The 18802-nt window shown below is 43.3% G+C and overlaps 1 protein-coding gene across 2 annotated transcripts; it reads right to left on the reverse strand.

The window, feature by feature from the left end:
• Nucleotides 1-2972: 2972 nt before the first annotated feature.
• On the reverse strand, nt 2973-16979 carry LOC121799142 (truncated transcription factor CAULIFLOWER A-like). 2 transcript variants are annotated; one of them, XM_042198482.1, is made up of 8 exons: nt 16709-16979; nt 14223-14304; nt 14051-14115; nt 13842-13941; nt 13722-13763; nt 13546-13587; nt 13311-13441; nt 2973-3284 (listed from the first exon to the last, which is right to left on the reverse strand). In XM_042198482.1, the coding sequence occupies exons 1-8, from the start codon at nt 16891-16893 to the stop codon at nt 3182-3184; spliced, it is 750 nt and encodes a 249-aa protein (XP_042054416.1). In that variant the 5' UTR covers nt 16894-16979; the 3' UTR covers nt 2973-3181. The 2 variants fall into 2 exon arrangements, with proteins under 2 accessions (XP_042054416.1, XP_042054417.1); XM_042198483.1 differs by having other exon boundaries at nt 14223-14301; nt 16709-16978.
• Between the last annotated feature and the right edge of the window lie 1823 nt (nt 16980-18802).

Raw genomic sequence — 18802 nt, forward strand, 5'->3', positions numbered from 1 at the left:
GTTGGTTTCTAAAAAGTTCTAATTAAGTGTTGTCCATCCACAATCAAACCAGTAATTGATAAATTACTGGATTTGGTGTAGTTAATGATGGTTTCAATTAATTATCACGAGAGAACCTAAACCAAATTAAGTTATTGACTTAGTGTCTGATCATGATCAATAGACGCCTTTAGAATTAGCAGCCATATTTCTAGATTCATTTGAGAACATTAGAGATACATTACGATGTCTTTAGTATTCTATTGCAACATTAAACTTTTATCTAGCTCGCTAATTATGTAGTATTTTTTTCATATTTAATGAATACACCCCAGATAATTATATTACAATTTCAATTAGAAGCAGATGGTGCGAATTTCTTGAAAAGACTTCTAAAAGGAGTGAACTACACATGTATGTCATTAATGGATTAGAATAAAGAAGCAATGATGGTAAAGTAAATTAAGAAATTTACCACTGTCGGTTGACAGTCCTTTCTCAATACATTGGGCCAGGTTGGAAAATAAGATGGGCCGGACAGGATCTGAAATTTTAATCTCCAGGCTCCAGTGTATATGGAGAGTATTATTTGACAGATAGAAAAACAATAAGCACAATAAAAGCATATATGTTTTAAATAATTTTACAGAAAGTCAGGAAAATGTTTTTTTTCAAAGTGATAACATCATATGTTAAGGATGAAGTTCCTTAACTCGTAGATTTTGCGTCGAACGTCGCGGGAGCTTTTGCCCGTCGATCAATCCGGCGTCAAAATTATGATTTTGTGCGTTTTGCACGTTTGAAAGGAAAGAGAGTAAGAGAAAATAAAATAGAAGGATAATTGATATTTATTGAATTAATTATATGAATAACAATGTCCACTATTTATAATAGTGGATACTAACTTAATGAGCAAGACAAAAGATATGAAAAAGATATGTCAATCTATAATTAACTAACTAAATAATAATAATAATAATAATAATAATAATAATAATAATAATCGTATCAACTCCCCCACGGTTGAAATCCACCTTGTCCTCAAGGTGAGCACCATGAAGCAACAATGAGTGTCGAGGAATCCTCCTGGGTCAAACATACACCGAATAGTTGAGCGTCTCCCTGCATCACCTCCATAAAAAATCATCAAAGGATGACTATTGTGGTTGCCAAAATTCATCGTTAAAATGGGAAGCTTGTCCACGCGTCCCAGAATGCTCAAACACGACGTGTCCTTGCCCGGAGGAATCCACCGTTTATCACCGTCAAGCGATCTTGGTCGATGATTCATTCTTGCAACATCACCATCAATTGGATTCGCGCCATCATTAAAACCTATATCATCCAAATTGTGAAATTTCTCTGTAACTCTACTCTTGCCGAGAGAAGAACTAAAGCAGTCGCGTTTCACACCCTCTGAAATCCCCAATTTTATAGAACCGGGGAAAACAAGTACAAAATGAGGGATCGATGTTGGAATGGTATTGGAGTCGCCCGACTGAGATATCACGGCTAGTGGGAGTGGGTCATCGTCTAACAATTCGCCCTCATCTCCATTGATATCGGGGCTGCACGAAGGAGCTGGCGGGGGCAGATTCGTGGACGAGACAGCAGTTGTAGCGGCCAATGGGGCGGCTCTGCGGAGATGGCTCGTCGGCCTCATTGCGGCGTGTGGATAACCCAGGCAACGTTCACGTGAATCCATCTGAGACCCCAATTCCCTGACAATAGCAATCAAACGCTCGAGCTGTGAAGCCAAGTCAGCCACCATTAGGCTTGGTTCAGACTCCGGTGTCACTGGATCACGTGGCATGTCGAGAGGCTCCATATGGCCGACATCATTAGTCGTTGGGAGACATTGCCAATCCGGTTGATCGGGAGGTTGCGGATATAACAACGACGGTTGATCATAGGTCGAAGAACTCTGCTGCGTGCGCACCCATGGCGGGTCCCAGCAAGTGGGCTGTCTGAGCGCGGTGTGGGGTGGCTGCTGAGGCGGTTGATGAGGCTGAGAGTATCCATGCTGCGTGCACAACCTTGGCGAGTCGAGTGGGGGCTTCCTGGTGCAGCGCTGCTGTCCAACGGGCTGGTAGTTTTGGTGGGGTAGGTTTGCGGCGGCGCCTGCTGTCAGCGGTGGTTGTTGATAGTCGATGGGCTGGTGGCCGTGGTGCAATTGGTCTCTGTCCGGCTTGTATGGAGGAAGCGGTGGATTCTGAGGTCCGTCATAAGGACTTCGCAGCAGCGCGTATGAATCCATGTAGGTGTAGGGCGGCTGCAGGGCTGCGGGAGGGTTGAACTGGTGACGGTAAAGCTCAGGATCATACGCCGACACAAGACCATAGGTCGGGACTTGCTGGTTGGGACGAGGCAGGACGTAGTTCCACGGCTGTCCGTTAGGTGGGTTTGGTGGGGGTCGCAGCAGTGGGCGGCTGATTGGAGGCGGCGGCTGGTAGCAGGTGATCTGGAATTGCTGCTGTGGGACGGTGTACAGCGGGGGGCCATCCGGTGGGTCCGGTTCGGGTTGCAACGGAGGGAGCGTTGCTGCTACCCCGCGCTTATGCTCAACCAATCGGGTCTCGAGTCGGGCGAGACAAGCGTGGATATACTCCCACGTTGCTGCTGTTGAATTCAGTTGCAAGCCTTCGGATGCTTGCGATATCTCTGGCCATGAATGAAGATTGACTTCGGCCATGAGTTCGAGAATGAAAGCACCAATTGTTAAGGATGAAGTTCCTTAACTCGTAGATTTTGCGTCGAACGTCGCGGGAGCTTTTGCCCGTCGATCAATCCGGCGTCAAAATTATGATTTTGTGCGTTTTGCACGTTTGAAAGGAAAGAGAGTAAGAGAAAATAAAATAGAAGGATAATTGATATTTATTGAATTAATTATATGAATAACAATGTCCACTATTTATAATAGTGGATACTAACTTAATGAGCAAGACAAAAGATATGAAAAAGATATGTCAATCTATAATTAACTAACTAAATAATAATAATAATAATAATAATAATAATAATAATAATAATCGTATCATCATACGATATATAAGTGCGGCAGAAATTAAAATTACACACGATCTTCGGAATGGTTCAAACATAATCCTGGGTCTTAGTATGATGACCAAATAGAAGCATAGTAGTGATTAACACAAAAACCAGAAACCTTATTAGTTCCCTAATTAATGAGGAGGTGGATTCTTTAAGCAGCAAAGCATCCAAGGTTGCATGAGTAGAAGGAATCAAGTGTGAGATCAAGCTCATTCCTTCTAGCCTCCATTGCTTCTCCTTCGTTGTACACACCTCTAATCCATCCAAATCAAACAAAATTATTATTATTGTTATTGTTTATTATTTATTATAAAGGTTAAAAATCTTGATGATTCCGCGAATTTTTGATGATGATAAATGCTCGTAAAAATAAATTACGACACAGAGAATTTTACGTGGTTCGATTTACTGAGGTAAATCTACGTCCACGGGGAGAAATGGGGGCAGGTTTGTATTGCTTGATCTGCGAATTACAGCTTACAACACAGACTTGCTATATGATTATTTCTCTAGAGAGATTCTCACCCTTTTCTATCAGATCTAAGTTCTATTTATACATTGAACTAAGATCGTGGCTTACATCATCACTCTAGGTCGTGGAGGTCGTGTAGGTCATGGCCTAAGATCGTGGCCTGAGTTGACGCCACGTGGTAGTGGGTGTGTTGGAAGTTGTGGAAATCCTGCATGGGTCCACTAACTCCTTGTTCGGTCGAATACTGAGACCGAACTGCTTTGGTTGCCGATCTGAGAGTAGAGCTTGATGCCGACCTGAGAGCAGAGCTTGATTGGTTGGCTTTTACCGAGCTGTAGGCTGAGGCCGAACTCTTTGGTAATGCCGAACTCCTCCGAACTCTTTGGTAATGCCGAACTCATACTCTTCCTTGGGCTTTGGGCTGATGGGCCGTCACTGCTGTTGGGCTTGTTTAGTTCGTACCCCATCACTACCCCCCCCCGAAAGACGAAGTGAATCACTTCGGCGAAGCGAGTCACTTCGGCATTCTGGATAAAGGTACGGGGGAGGCTGACGTCAGGGGACGTGCCTTGCATGTGACTGCATTAAATGCGACAGTAAAATCCGGCCGTTGAATCCTGAAAAGGTGGGATTCGAAACGGTGCGACGATTTTGAAATCTTCGCCGAATCTGATAAATATGCTCTTTCTTCCTCATTTGAACACCTTTGCTGTTGCGTCTTCTATACTCTCTCTTTCTCGAGAAATTTTCTTCCGCTTTCAAGAGCTTCTTCAGACTTTCTTTACTTTCAAAAAGTAAGAAAAATGTCTTCTTCTTCTTCTTCGGTGTCGGGTAGCGGTAGGAAAGGGGATAAGGGGTCTTCTAGCCGGAAAGAATCCGGGGAGAAGACCGTAGAGTATTTTCACAGTATCTTGAGTAAGGATACTGTGATATCCCTTCACGAGAAATATTTTTTACCTGGGGGGAAGGCGGTGGTTCCCGACGATGATCATAGGGCTAACGACCCGCCGGAGGGTTATGCCACCGTTTACGAAGCCTGCTTAGAATGCGGGCTTCGTTTTCCTCTTCCCCCACCTTTTGTAGAGCTTCTTGATTTTTTCAACTCCCTTTAGGTCAGGTGACTCCGAACTCTTGGAGGCACTTATCGGCTTTTGCTGCCGAACTGCGTAGGCTAGATAAGGATCTGTCTCTGAGGGCAATCCTTAATTTTTTCCAGTTTAAAAGGAAGGGATCTTGGTTCTACTTGATCCCCTTACAGCCTTTTAGGGCCTTCTGCCGAACCAAGTGGCCGAAATGGCAAAACCGTTTCTTTTTTTATAATAGGACTTCGGCTCCGGGCTTTCCTTGGAGAAGGCCGAAGTCCGTGATTCCCCATCCTCGGTTAGAACCGTTGGCCGAGCTCGAGGGCGAGCTCAATAAGATTCCTATGATTAGGAAACAGTATTCGGAAACTGAGCTCGTCAAGGGCGACCTCGTGTTCAATATCTCGTCTTCGGACGAAGAGGCCGAGGGTGAGGATTTCTCTTTATCTTTATGCTCTACTGCTTTAACGAAGAAAACTAACCTTGTTTTCTTGCTTTTTGGCAGTGTTCATGCTGAATAAGGCTATCCGAAAGTCCTCCGAGCTTGAGGAGCCGGAGAAAGAGAAGGCTACCAGCTCGGCGCCTGATGCCGAGAAGAATCCGAAGAGGCAAAAGACCTCTTCGGGTCCAAAGAAGCCGGAGTCGACTTCGGCAAGTAGGAAGGGGAGGACCCAGAAGCCCCCGAGAGCGCCAGAGAAAGATGTGGTCTTGGCGCCTCCTTCGGAGCATATCTGTGAGCCATTTTTATGGCCCACGGACTTCGCCGAGGTGAATTGTCTTCTTGATTCTTTGGCTTGGCTTCTGTCCTGTATTTTTGGTGCCCTCTGTTGACTTTTTTCCTTGTCCATTTTCAGAGGAACGATATGCTCTCCAAGCTCGTCGCCGTCGAACTCTCCAAAGCGTCCAACGACTATGCTGAGATGCAGAGGAAATTGGCGGCTGCTTGTCACCGGGCCGAGCAGGCCGAGGCAAACTTTGAGAAAGCCAGAGCTGCTAGGATTTCGGCCCAGGATGAAGCTCAGTTTGCCAAAAACCAGCTCGTCATCCAGCGAGAGCAGACGAAACGGAGTGATGCTGCCGCCGTGGTTGCCCAGGGGGAGGCTCTCCGTGTTTACACGGAGAAACTCTTTTTGAGTAGCCAGTTCTCGGCTTTTGTCGGTAGTCTGGTAAGGCTAATTGCCGATAAGGGCGAGCAGGGGGCCGATGTCGTACTGCCTCTGTACAGCCGAGAGATAGCAGCTCGGCTTCAGAATCTGCCGCTCCTTGAGGAGCTCGCTTCATCTTCGGTCCTGCTTTCTGCAGACCGAGTCCGGAGTTGTCGAGCTGATCGGGACGAGAACCTGGAGGCTATCTTTGCCTCCGTGGGACCCGTTTCACCCGCTTCGACTTACAACGGAGAGGGTGAGGCCGAGCCGCTGGAGCGGGAGGCCGAAGTCGAGCGAGCCGGGCATCCGGAGAAGGAAGCCGATCAGGAGGCGCAGCAGATCGGCTACGGTGGCGCCGAGCAGGCTGGGGAGAGCAAGGAGGCAGAGGCTGAAGCTGAAGCAGATAAGGAGAAGGAAGCTGAACCTCACCGAGAAGGCGGAGACGAAGCTAGCGAAGTATGATTTCGTCTCCCTTCTCTTAGTTTAGTTTCTTCCTTTATGTAAAATGGCCTTGAAGCCCTCCTTGTATAGAAAAATTTTTTTTCTTATGAATGAAAAAATTCTTCTTTTTGCTCTTGTCTTCGTTTAGCCTTTCGTACTCTCTTACTCCTGTTGTGGTTTACTACCTGCTCGGTAAGCTGAAATGCCGAACTGACGTAGCTGCTTTGTATTCTTAACTCTCAAGGAGCTGGAGATACTTCACTGGAAACGGCTGTACTCTTCGGCTTTAGACGAAGCTGAGAAAAGAGCTATAGCCGATCAGACGAAGAATGACGAGCTTCTGGCTCGTTTAGTGAAGCTGGAGGCCGATAATAAGGACTTAGAGTCCGATAAGAATGATCTGGAGGCCGAGCTGAATACGACCATTGCTGAGAGGACTGCGTACGAGGATTACATCCGTGTGCGCGGGGGAATGACCATATCAGATGCTCAGAGTCGAGTTGACGAACTGTGGGAGGAATATAATGTACTCCGGAGGAACAATGCGCTGGAGAGCTCGGCTTGCCAACAAGTCGTGACATCATTGCGGCGCTGGGCTTCTCGGTACAACATTGTTCTTTCTCGGCGCCCCTCCATAGAAAGATTCCTTCGGCATATCGCGCCAACAGATGCTCGCACTCCAGATCAAACCTCTGGTTCCCTTGTTCAAAATCCTACTCCCAGCCAACAACGAACTCCGGAACAGCCGGAAACGTCAAGACGAGAACGGGCTCAGGAGCAACCGGAATCGTCAAGACAGGGACGGACTGAAATTCGCCGAGGAGTTGTGACTATGAGCGAGCAAGATCAGCAGATGCTTATTGCAGAGACTCTTCATCGCCGAGGTGTTAGGACTTCTCGAGCTCGGGGAAGAGGCGTTGGGTCGAGGATAGCATCTCGTCGACCTGCTTATTCTTCATCTGCTCGGAACAACCGAAATCGGCTTCCAGAGGATTTTGCAGATAGGTGGCTTAACTTCAGCAACCCTGGACAGTAGAATAGTCCTTTGTAATAGCGTAACGCCATTTTGTAGGGTAGCGGAGTTGTGTGCCGAACAAGATTTGAAAATGAAATTTTGTTTTTGTTTTCGCTTCTAACACTGTGTATTTACAGCTTAGCGAAAAAATTTCATCGTACTTGTCCTCGGTCTTATGAAGTAAACTTCTTTGACCGGACTTGTCTTTGGTCTGATGAAATAAACATCTTTGACCGGACTCGTCTTTGGTCTGATGAAATAAACATCTTTGACCGGACTCGTCTTTGGTCTGATGAAATAAACATCTTTGACCGGACTCGTCTTTGGTCTGATGAAATAAACATCTTTGACCGGACTCGTCTTTGGTCTGATGAAATAAACATCTTTGACCGGACTCGTCTTTGGTCTGTGTTCTAATTTGGCGATTTTTGTCGCCGGGATCGAACTTTCCCTTGTCCTAATTCGGCGAGTTTTATCGCGTGGATCGGACTTTCCCAGTTAACCGAAGTGGTCTTATGCAGTAAACCTCTTTGACTAGACATGGTCGTCCTCGGTCTTATGAGGTAAACTGCTTTGACCGAACTTGGTCGTCCTAATTCGGCGAGTTTTATCGCGTGGATTGGACTTTCCCTTGTCCTAATTCAGGCAAGTTTTATCGCGAGAATCGGACTTTTGTTGCAGTTCGTTTCAGACGAAGTGCTTGATTCTTAAGCAGAATTGTGGTCTTGTATCCTCTTTAGAAGTTTTGACACACAATCGTGGGCTTGTTGCAGCTCGTTTCAGACGAACTGCTTGTTTAAGCTGAATTGTGGTCTTGTATCCTCTTTAGAAGCTTTGACGCACAATCGTTGGCTTGTTGCAGCTCGTTTCGGACGAACTGCTTGTTTAAGCTGAATTGTGGTCTTGTATCCTCTTTAGAAGCTTTGACGCACAATCGTTGGCTTGTTGCAGCTCGTTTCGGACGAACTGCTTGTTTAAGCTGAATTGTGGTCTTGTATCCTCTTTAGAAGCTTTGACACACAATCGTGGGCTTGTATATGTTCTAAGAAGGGGATCAGCCTTCGAAGAACAAGATACCTCAGTAACATTTGTAAGAGACGACACGCACATAGACAGACAAGGCATATAGACAAATAAAAAGCACATAGAGACGAACAAAAACCAAGCAAACCAAAGAAAGCACATTGACCGGACTGTCTCTTACAAATGGAACTTTTTGAGGTTGGAAACGTACCATGTTCGGGGTACTTGTGCTCCTGACACGTGAGTCAATTTGTAAGACCCTTTGCCGAGGACTTCTGACACCCGATATGGAACTTCCCATGTGGGTTCGAGTTCGCCCAGCTTTTCTGCTCGGCTTACTTCGTTGTTTCTCAAGATGAGATCTCCCACTTGAAATTGCAGCTTTTTCACCCTTTGGTTATAATACCGGGCTACTTGCTCCTTGTACTTGGCTGCTTTTATGCAGGCCAATTCTCTTCTTTCTTCGGCCAGATGTAGTTCGGCTCTCAGTCCGTCACCATTCATTTCTGAGGAGAAATTGAGTTCGGGGACTGGATATGCCGATCTCAACCGGAATCACGGCTTCAGTGCCGTACACCATCGAGTTCGGCTCCGGTGTGACTTCGGTCATTTCGCCGGCCTCTGATTCCGGCTGCTGTGATTGCTATGCTTGATGGTGCCGAACTGATTGCTCGGCACTTTTAAGCGCAATCTGCGAACACACTTGCTCTTTTTCGATCACCTCGGATGACCGCTATCTCTCCTTTAGTGGAGAAGGTGTTCGGCGAGGATGCCTCTGATCGCTATGACCGGGCTTCTTTTTGTCTTCTCTAGATGAGCTGTCTAAAGACCGTTTTCGACGGTCTGCCTCATCGGCACGAGAAAACTTGTCCGCAAGGTCCCACATCTCTTGAGCTGTTTGCGGACCGCACTCCACGAGCTTTCTGTAGAGAGCTCCGGGCAGGATTCCATTTTGGAATGCCGAAATGACAAGTAGATCATTGAGATTATCTACCTGTAGGCATTCCTTATGGAATCTCGTCAGGAAGTCGCTGATCTTTTCGTCGCGACCTTGACGTATAGAAAGCAGCTGAGCCGAAGTATTTCGGGCTTCCGCTTTCTGAAAGAACCTCCTGTGGAAAGCATCCATCAGATCTCGGTAGGATCTAATGCTGCCTTGAGGAAGGCTGTCGAACCACCTTCTGGCGTTCCCGATGAGCAGCTCGGGGAACAGCTTGCACATATGGACCTCATTGAGACCTTGGTTCGCCATATTATACTGATAGCGTCCCAGGAAGTCATGAGGATCCACGAGTCCGTCATAGGTTATCGACGGAGTTCGGTAGTTCTGTGGACGGGGAGTTCGGGTAATATCGTCCGAGAACGGAGTCCTCAATGCTCCGTACATGGCGAACCCGACATTTCTTCGGTATGGAGGAGATGGAGTTCTCCTGTGATTCCGGTACCGAGGATTCTTTCTTCTGGAAGACATGACACTACTGCGGTAGTGACTGTCTCGTATGGAGGGAGAGGGAGAATCCGCCGTTTTTGTCCCCGGCTGCTTTTGGCTTTTTTGCAGGAAGGTTAAGAATTCCTCCTGCTTTTCCGCCAAAAACAGCTTGACAGCCTCGTTCAAATCGGGCTGCTGGGAAGACTCGGTGTGACGGCTTTTGGAGCGGCTTGTTCCTCCACCATGAGAACTGGTGGTGGATTTATCCCTAGGCTGTTTTCCCGACCTATGGGATGGATTGGCTTCCTCCTGGTTCTCACGGGCAGGAATACGGGTACTCTGCGATCTGGTATGCATTTTTTGGGTGGAAAAAATGGATCAAAAATTCGCTTTATCACAAATTTTGTTCTCTGCTTCCCACAGACGGCGCCAGTGATGATTCCGCGAATTTTTGATGATGATAAATGCTCGTAAAAATAAATTACGACACAGAGAATTTTACGTGGTTCGATTTACTGAGGTAAATCTACGTCCACGGGGAGAAATGGGGGCAGGTTTGTATTGCTTGATCTGCGAATTACAGCTTACAACACAGACTTGCTATATGATTATTTCTCTAGAGAGATTCTCACCATTTTACATAAAGGAAGAAACTAAACTAAGAGAAGGGAGACGAAATCATACTTCGCTAGCTTCGTCTCCACCTTCTCGGTGAGGTTCAGCTTCCTTCTCTGCTTCAGCTTCAGCCTCTGCCTCCTTGCTCTCCCCAGCCTGCTCGGCGCCACCGTAGCCGATCTGCTGCGTCTCCTGATCGGCTTCCTTCTCCGGATGCCCGGCTCGCTCGACTTCGGCCTCCCGCTCCAGCGGCTCGGCCTCACCCTCTCCGTTGTAAGTCGAAGCGGGTGAAACGGGTCCCACGGAGGCAAAGATAGCCTCCAGGTTCTCGTCCCGATCAGCTCGACAACTCCGGACTCGGTCTGCAGAAAGCAGGACCGAGGATGAAGCGAGCTCCTCAAGGAGCGGCAGATTCTGAAGCCGAGCAGCTATCTCTCGGCTGTACAGAGGCAGCACGACGTCGGGCCCCTGCTCGCCCTTATCGGCAATTAGCCTTACCAGACTACCGACAAAGGCCGAGAACTGGCTGCTCAAAAAGAGTCTCTCCGTGTAGGCACGGAGACCCTCTCCTTGGGCAACCACGGCGGCAGCATCCCTCCGTTTCGTCTGCTCTCGCTGGATGACGAGCTGGTTTTTGGCAAACTGAGCTTCATCCTGGGCCGAAATCCTAGCAGCCCTGGCTTTCTCAAAGTTTGCCTCAGCCTGCTCGGCCCGGTGACAAGCAGCCGCCAATTTCCTCTGCATCTCGGCATAGTCGTTGGACGCTTTGGAGAGTTCGACGGCGACGAGCTTGGAGAGCATATCATTCCTCTGAAAATGGATAAGGAAAAAAGTTAACAGAGGGCACCAAAAATACAAGACAGAAGCCAAGCCAAGGAATCAAGAAAACAATTCACCTCGGCGAAGTCCGTGGGCCATAAAAATGGCTCACAGATATGCTCCGAAGGAGGCGCCAAGACCACGTCTTTCTCTGGCGCCCTTGGGGGCTTCTGGGTCTTCCCCTTCTTGCTTGCCGAAGTCGACTCCGGCTTCTTTGGACCCGAAGAGGTCTTTTGCCTCTTCGGATTCTTCTCGGCATCAAGCGCCGAGCTGGTAGCCTTCTCTCTCTCCGGCTCCACAAGCTCGGAGGACTTTCTAATAGCCTTATTCAACATGAACACTGCCAAAAAGCAAGAAAGCAAAGTCAGATTTTCTTCGTTAAAGCAGTAGAGCATAAAGATAAAGAGAAATCCTCACCCTCGGCCTCTTCGTCCGAAGACGAGATGTCGAACACGACGTCGCCCTTGACGAGCTCAGACTCCGTGTATTGTTTCCTAACTATGGGAATCTTGTTGAGCTCGCCATCGAGCTCGTCCAACGGTTCAGGCCGAGGGTGACGGATAACGGACTCCGGCCCTCTCCAGGGAAAACTAGGAGCCGCGGTCCTATCATAGTAGAAGAAGCGATTTTGCCACTTCGGCCACTTCGTTTTACAAAAGGCCCTAAAGGGCTGTAAAGGGATCAAGTAAAACCAAGACCCCTTCCTCTTAAATTGAAAGAATTTAAGGATCGCCTTCAAAGACAAATCCCTTCCTAACCTACGGAGTTCGGCAGCGAAGGCCGACAAGTGCCTCCAAGAGTTCGGAGTCACCTGGCCTAAAGGAAGCTGAAAAAAATCTAGTAAATCTATAAAGGCAGAAGGGAGGGGGAAACGAAGCCCGCATTCTAAGCAGGCCTCGTACACGGTGACGTAACCCTCCGGCGGGGAGTCTGCCCTGTGATCACCGTCAGGTACCACCGCCTTCCCCCCAGGAAAAGAGTATTTTTCGTAAAGGGATATCACAGTATCCTTACTCAAGATACTGTGAAAATACTCTACGGTCTTCTCCCCGGATTCTTTCCGGCTAGAAGACCCCTTACCCCCTTTCCTAACGCTACCCGACTCCGAAGAAGAAGAAGAAGACATTTTTCTTACTTTTTGAAGGTGAAGGTAGTCTGAAGAAATTTTTGAAAGCGGAAGGAAATTTTTCACGCAGAAGATAGAGAGTGCAGAAGAAGCCAATAGCAAAGGTGTTCAAATGATGAAGAAAGACGGTATTTATCAGATTTGGAAAAGATTTCAAATCATCGCACCGTTTCATATCCCACCTTTTCAGGATTCAACGGCCGGATTTTACTGTCGCATTTAATGCCGCATTTAATGCAGTCACGCGCAGGGCACGTCCCCTGACTTCAGCCTCCCCCGTACCCTTTTCCAGAATGCCGAAGTGACTCGCTTCGCCGAAGTGAATCACTTCGCTTTTCGGGGGGGGTAGTGATGGGGTACGTACTAAACAAGCCCAATAGCAGTGACAGCTCGGCCAGCCCAATAGCAGTGACAGCTCGGCCAGCCCAAAGCCCAAGAGTTCAGTTCGGCATTACCAAAGAGTTCGGCCTCAGCCTACAGCTCGGTAAAAGCCAACCAATCAAGCTCTGCTCTCAGGTCGGCATCAAGCTCTACTCTCAGTTCGGCATTACCAAAGAGTTCGGCCTCAGCCTACAGCTCGGTAAAAGCCAACCAATCAAGCTCTGCTCTCAGGTCGGCATCAAGCTCTACTCTCAGATCGGCAACCAAAGCAGTTCGGTCTCGGTATTCGGCCGAACAAGGAGTTAGTGGACCCATACAGGATGTCCAACACACCCACTACCACGTGATGTCAGTTCAGGCCACGATCGTAGGCCATGACCTACGCTTCACCCACGATCTTAGGCCATAACCTACACGACATCCACGACTTAGGGTGGTGATGCAAGCCATGATCTGAGTTCATTATATAAATAGAACTTAGATCTGATAGAAGGGGTTAGAATCTCTCTAGAGAAATAATCATATAGCAAGTCTGTGTTGTAAGCTGTAATTCGCAGATCAAGCAATACAAACCTGCCCCCATTTCTCCCCGTGGACGTAGATTTACCTCAGTAAATCGAACCACGTAAAATTCTCTGTGTCGTAATTTATTTTTACGAGCATTTATCATCATCAAAAATTCGCGGAATCATCAAATCTCAATGGTGCAAGTTTAAAAAAATAGTTAATTACCCCATGTTCAAGCCAGGGAATTGAGGTGTCATCATGAAGGGTGGCAACATCTGCTGCGGTGGTTGTGGTCGGTGGTTGTGGTGTTGCTGATCCCATGGCTGCTGGGCAATGTCCTGTTCTTTCTCCTTGATCTACATATATCAAGAATTAATTTAGATAAAACTAATTACAAATATAGTGCTAATACAATATGTATTAGCATTCATTGCTTCACTCAAAAAGAAGGCTTATGCACCTGCTTTGTCAGCATGCTATTCTGCTCTTGTATTGCTTTTTCCTGTAACAATAGAGAAAATAAAGAGGCATATATATGGTCAAAAACACAAGATTGAGAACCTGTTATGTGATTCAAATTAAAGGGAAAACCCTAACTAGTACGATGAATTTAAGATATTCAAGAGACAAATAAACCTTCTGCTGCAGGTCGGAGATGGAATCGAACAAAAGTTGATTCTGCATTGCAACAACAAAATATAAATAATGTGGTGCAATAATAGTATAGAAAACTATATAAACCTTATATGATTATACTTTTCTGGATCGGATGTTCTTGAGTGCAGTTTCCAGCTGTTGCTCTAGATTTTGAATATCTTTCAGGTTCATTGAGTCAAGATCTTCTCCCATATAGTGCCTGCGATTATTTAAACTATTATGTAAATAAAGATGGAATCACAAAATTTATGCTAATTAATTAACTTTCCTATATCTTGGATTAAGATTAATATATACACACAACATACCTATGATTCCTCTTCAAGAGTTCAATTCTCGCCTTGAGTTTGCTGTGTTCAAGGTTCCAATTGGCCTGTAAATGTCACATTTAATTTTATTAGAAGCTCTAAATATTCACACACACACACACACACATATAAAGGAATTGAATATAATATATAAAAATAATTAGAAAATTACAGGTGACTGAGGCTCGTTGGAAACTAGCTGTCTTTCCGCAAATGAATATCTCTCATACTTCTCCAGTATCCTGTCCATGCTGCTATGCACCCAAAAACAAATTTAACTAACATTACTACATTTTACGAAATTCACAAACACCATCATTTTAAATAATTCGAGACCATATAATTAAAATGAAGGGCTTAATTTCCCCTTCAATATCCCAATCTCATTAACAAACAAAATTATGACAACTTCAAAAACTCAAACTCCTCAAAAAATTTCAGTAACCTACTCCTTTCTGGAAACATTTCCCTTCTTCTATTTCATTTTTAGTAGGTACTTGCAATATTTCAAATAAACAGCCACCTTATCCATCATAAATGCAATAAATTGGGGCCTACGTCATGCATTGCTTCCAATTGTGAATCCAAAATATTTGTAGTAATTAAATATATAAATCAGTAACTAACCCACCATCCATCCTGAAACAAATTGGCTCTCAAATACGAATTCACTATTCATTTTTTTGATCTGGTGTAGTACCATGCTTGTTTATCAATTGCACTAGCTACCAATACACAATTTCAAGTAATATTATAAACACATGAAATTTGCCACTGCTGTATATATTGTACAACACTAATATGTATCATATACTCCCTTCGTCCAGTTTAAGAGTAAGATTTAGTTATGACACGAGTTTTAAGAAATTGGTGGAGTATGTAATAATTGAAGTGTGGTAGTGGTTGTTGGAGTGTGTAATAATTGAATTAAGGTAGTGGAAAGTGAGACCCTTTTGACTTTTTGTATGTTTAAGATTTTATTTTATTTTATTTTTATGAAAGTAATGACATTTGAGTATAAATTTAATAAATAATGAGGTTAAATTTTTATGTCCTATGGTAGATTCTAAATGTGACTCTTAAATTGAGACAGACTTAAATGGCAAAATGTGACTCTTAAATTTGGATGGAGGGAGTATTCTCCAACAACACCACGGTTTCTTATTAAAACCCAGCAATTATTGCACTTTCTCTACCTGGTCTTGACTTTTGAAGTTGGAAATTAAGTTTCACCAGTACAAAAAATAAATGTGCATTTGTAGATTTCATTACTACTACTAGCTAGATTCTGTTAAATAACATGGGATGGTCGTAGCAATTTTTGAAGAATGGTGGGATATAATGTCTGAACGAAAACTCCCTTATTCGTTTGGATGTAGTAATAGAGTGAGTATTTAAGCTACTTCAATTATTTTCCCATGTTAAAATTTACATGCAACAAATTATTTTCCCATGTTAAAATTTACAGCAAGCATGCATTATTACAACCGAAAAAATAAAGGGAGGAGACTTGTATAGTTAATGCACCGAAAAATAAAGAAATAAGGAGTAATTAATTAGCCTTCCATATATGATAGATTGCTTTCAAGTACTAAAATTGAACAAACATCATCAACAGTATTGTAACATGATTCCCGTCTTGTCAAGAAAGAACTGTGACTCTCCTATACCCAAAGAGACCCCCACCCCACCTCCACCCCACCCCACCAAAATGAAGAGAATTACAGGAGCTTCATTTTCATATAGTAATAAAATGACAAAAGCATACATGTAGATTTGCAGTGATATTTCAATTTCCAAGATGTAGAGGAACAACGTTATAACCTACAGAATCTAGAGAGCTTCGTGTCAAGAACTGAAAGTTGCAACTAGCTAAGGATTTTATTTGAATATTAGTAATTCATGATTTTGTAGTACACACACACACACACACACACATAATGCAATTGCAGAAACAAGTGGACTATGAATGTATACAATGGATAAAAACTGGAGACCAAGGATATAAACATGTTCTGCACATCAACAATTAATTTTCTTTTTGCTTCCCATTGCATCAATTGACTTCTCACAACTATTGTGTCATAATATAACACTTGTTATCTTGTGTTAAGCACTTCAATTTGAGAATTTTTTTTTTCAGGTTAGCAAAAGGAACAAATTACAATTGCGGTCATCACCAAAGGGTTTCAAGATTTGTGTGGTGCCTGATGAAATTTACTAATTTCCAAATTTTGAAGAGAGATAATAGGTTATATATAGAAAAACTAGAAACAATTTTTCAAGTAAAACACATAAGAGATTTAAGGCTGATTTGGCATGTATGATGCTGATTAAATAAGAAAAACAAAGCCTAGAACATAATATTATTCAGGGTTTTCCGATATGCGTACACTTATATTCAAACAAAATAGGAAAGTTCATCTCTATATTTCAATTATGTCCAAAATAGGAAATACTAATCATAAATTGTAAAAATCGTAAATAGAAACTAAAGGATCGAGAAAAATACCAGTTGAAATAAACAAGAAAATTGGTAAAAGAGAAAGCTAGAGAAACCCTAGTTTTTGACAGATTTTTTTTTTAAAAAAAAAACAGATCTTGCATCATCACAAAAAGTTTAAACCTGCAAGGAATCTGAGGTAAAAAGAAAGTTACCAAGAATCAGTGGAATACTCAAAGAGCTTTCCTTTGTGGGAGAAAACAATCAAGGCGACTTCTGCATCGCAGAGCACAGAGATCTCGTGCGCCTTCTTCAGCAATCCACCTCTCCTCTTTGAGAATGTCACTTGCCTGTTGATCTTGTTCTCTATCCTCCGAAGCTGTACTTTTCCTCTCCCCATCTCTCTCTCTCTCCCCTAATTGAACAAATAAAATGCTAGAAAAGGAAACCCTGAGATATAGAGGTCTGTTTTTCACCTACACTGATATTATAAGATTTCTACTTTTTACTCCAATGGTAACAAAAATTTCAGGAATATATGTTTCACTCTACTCATACCATTTTTGCTTTTCCTAGGGCAACTTAATTGTTTTTTATCTTATGTTGCTATCATAATTTATTTAAAATGTTAGTCCGAAAAATAGTCTTTTTTTCAGTTGTCATGTAGGAGTACGTACTCCCTCCGTCCCAAGTAAGATGACCCCTTTCTTGGACGGCACAAAGTTTTATGCATTTTTATTTTGTGTGTTAAGTGGAGAGAGTAAAGTAAGAGAGAAGAATACAGTAGAGATAAAGGTGTTCCATTTATATTAATAAGTCATCTTGGATGTGACAAACCAAAAAGGAAAGTGGGTCATCTTTAGTGGGACGGAGAGAATAGTAAATTTTCACTTGCAAATAATAGCCAAAATATACTACCTTCAATAATGTACTCCCCTGTCCCATAAAGATTGTCCCATTTTTCCATTTCCGTCCCCACAAAATTTGTCCCATTTAACTTTTTACCATTTTTGGTAGTTGACCACATATTCCACTAACTCATTCGTACTAACACTTTATTATAAAACTAATATATAAAAGTATGACCCACATTCCACTAACTTTTTCAACTCACTTTTCATTACATTTCTTAAAACTCGTGTCCGATCAAAGTGAGACAATCTTTGTGGGACTGAGGGAGTAAGTTATTGTCCATGATTTAAAGACACGTTTTGACAGAATGTGATTTCTAAAACATTGTTTGACTTTGTCAAAAAAATTAGTGAAAAAAGTTACTTGATAGAATATTAGTCCACTATTATAGTGGAGTATGAATTTTATACCCTCTTTGTTTTATAAAAATAATCTTCTTTTTCATTCTGATCTATCCCACAAAAATAGTCCACTTCCGTTTTTGGATAAGTTTTTATGTCTTATAATGTGCTACGTTCTCCACTAACAACACTTCAATCAGTTTTTTTTTCTGTCTCTCTCCTAATTTATCAATTTTGCATTTAAACTTATGTTTTTCTGAAATTATCTCTATTATCTCTCTAAGTTAATTTTAAGGGACCCGCTTATAAAAAAATGAAAAAAAAAATAATTGGGGTGTCCCAAAATGTCAAAATAAGAATGGAGTATTTTATACCTATTTTAATTTGTTTCGATGGATTGATTATATTTATGAAAAAAAAAAACTAAAATTGAAGTAGTAATAATCTTTTCAAAATGGGTGTCTGCTAAAGCATGCGCAGTTGTGCAGTGATGTGAGAGCAGAGACGAGTGGTGGGACAGCTAGGTTTATTAAGGATGTGGTGTCAAGCTGTGAGTGGTGGAGAGGTATTTCGATATAGGATTCTAGTCGTTGTCTAGCGGTTATGAGGTTTCACAGTTCTTCATAGAGACGGATAGTTAACTTAAACAGCTGCTTGCTTTTAAAGTTAAACCGTAAGTACGAATGACGACGGAGCAATCTAACAATCTGCTACATTCTTGTAACAATCAATTCTATCTAATCTTTCTTCTCCTAACTGCCCACTCACTTCATTCTTAATTGAATATTAATGATAGTGATGTGTTACTTTGCTTAGGTCAGTTAAGTAAAATTGGTTTTGAATTAAGTTTTTCTTTCCCTTTTTTAAGCTATTTTTTCTTTGTTTCAAATCCCTTCAAGCCCACAAAGAGTATTTCGGTCTATTTGCTTTTTCTTCTTCATTAAAACATTGAGAGAACATTTTTTTTATGCAAATTTTGCCAAAATAGCATTTTAGTCCGGTGGGATTGTTCTCGGAGAGATCAAGGGATTTTAACAAGATGACGTTTCTGATGAT

Source organism: Salvia splendens, chromosome 4, assembly GCF_004379255.2.
Source record: "Salvia splendens isolate huo1 chromosome 4, SspV2, whole genome shotgun sequence".
Taxonomy (NCBI): Eukaryota; Viridiplantae; Streptophyta; class Magnoliopsida; order Lamiales; family Lamiaceae; genus Salvia; species Salvia splendens.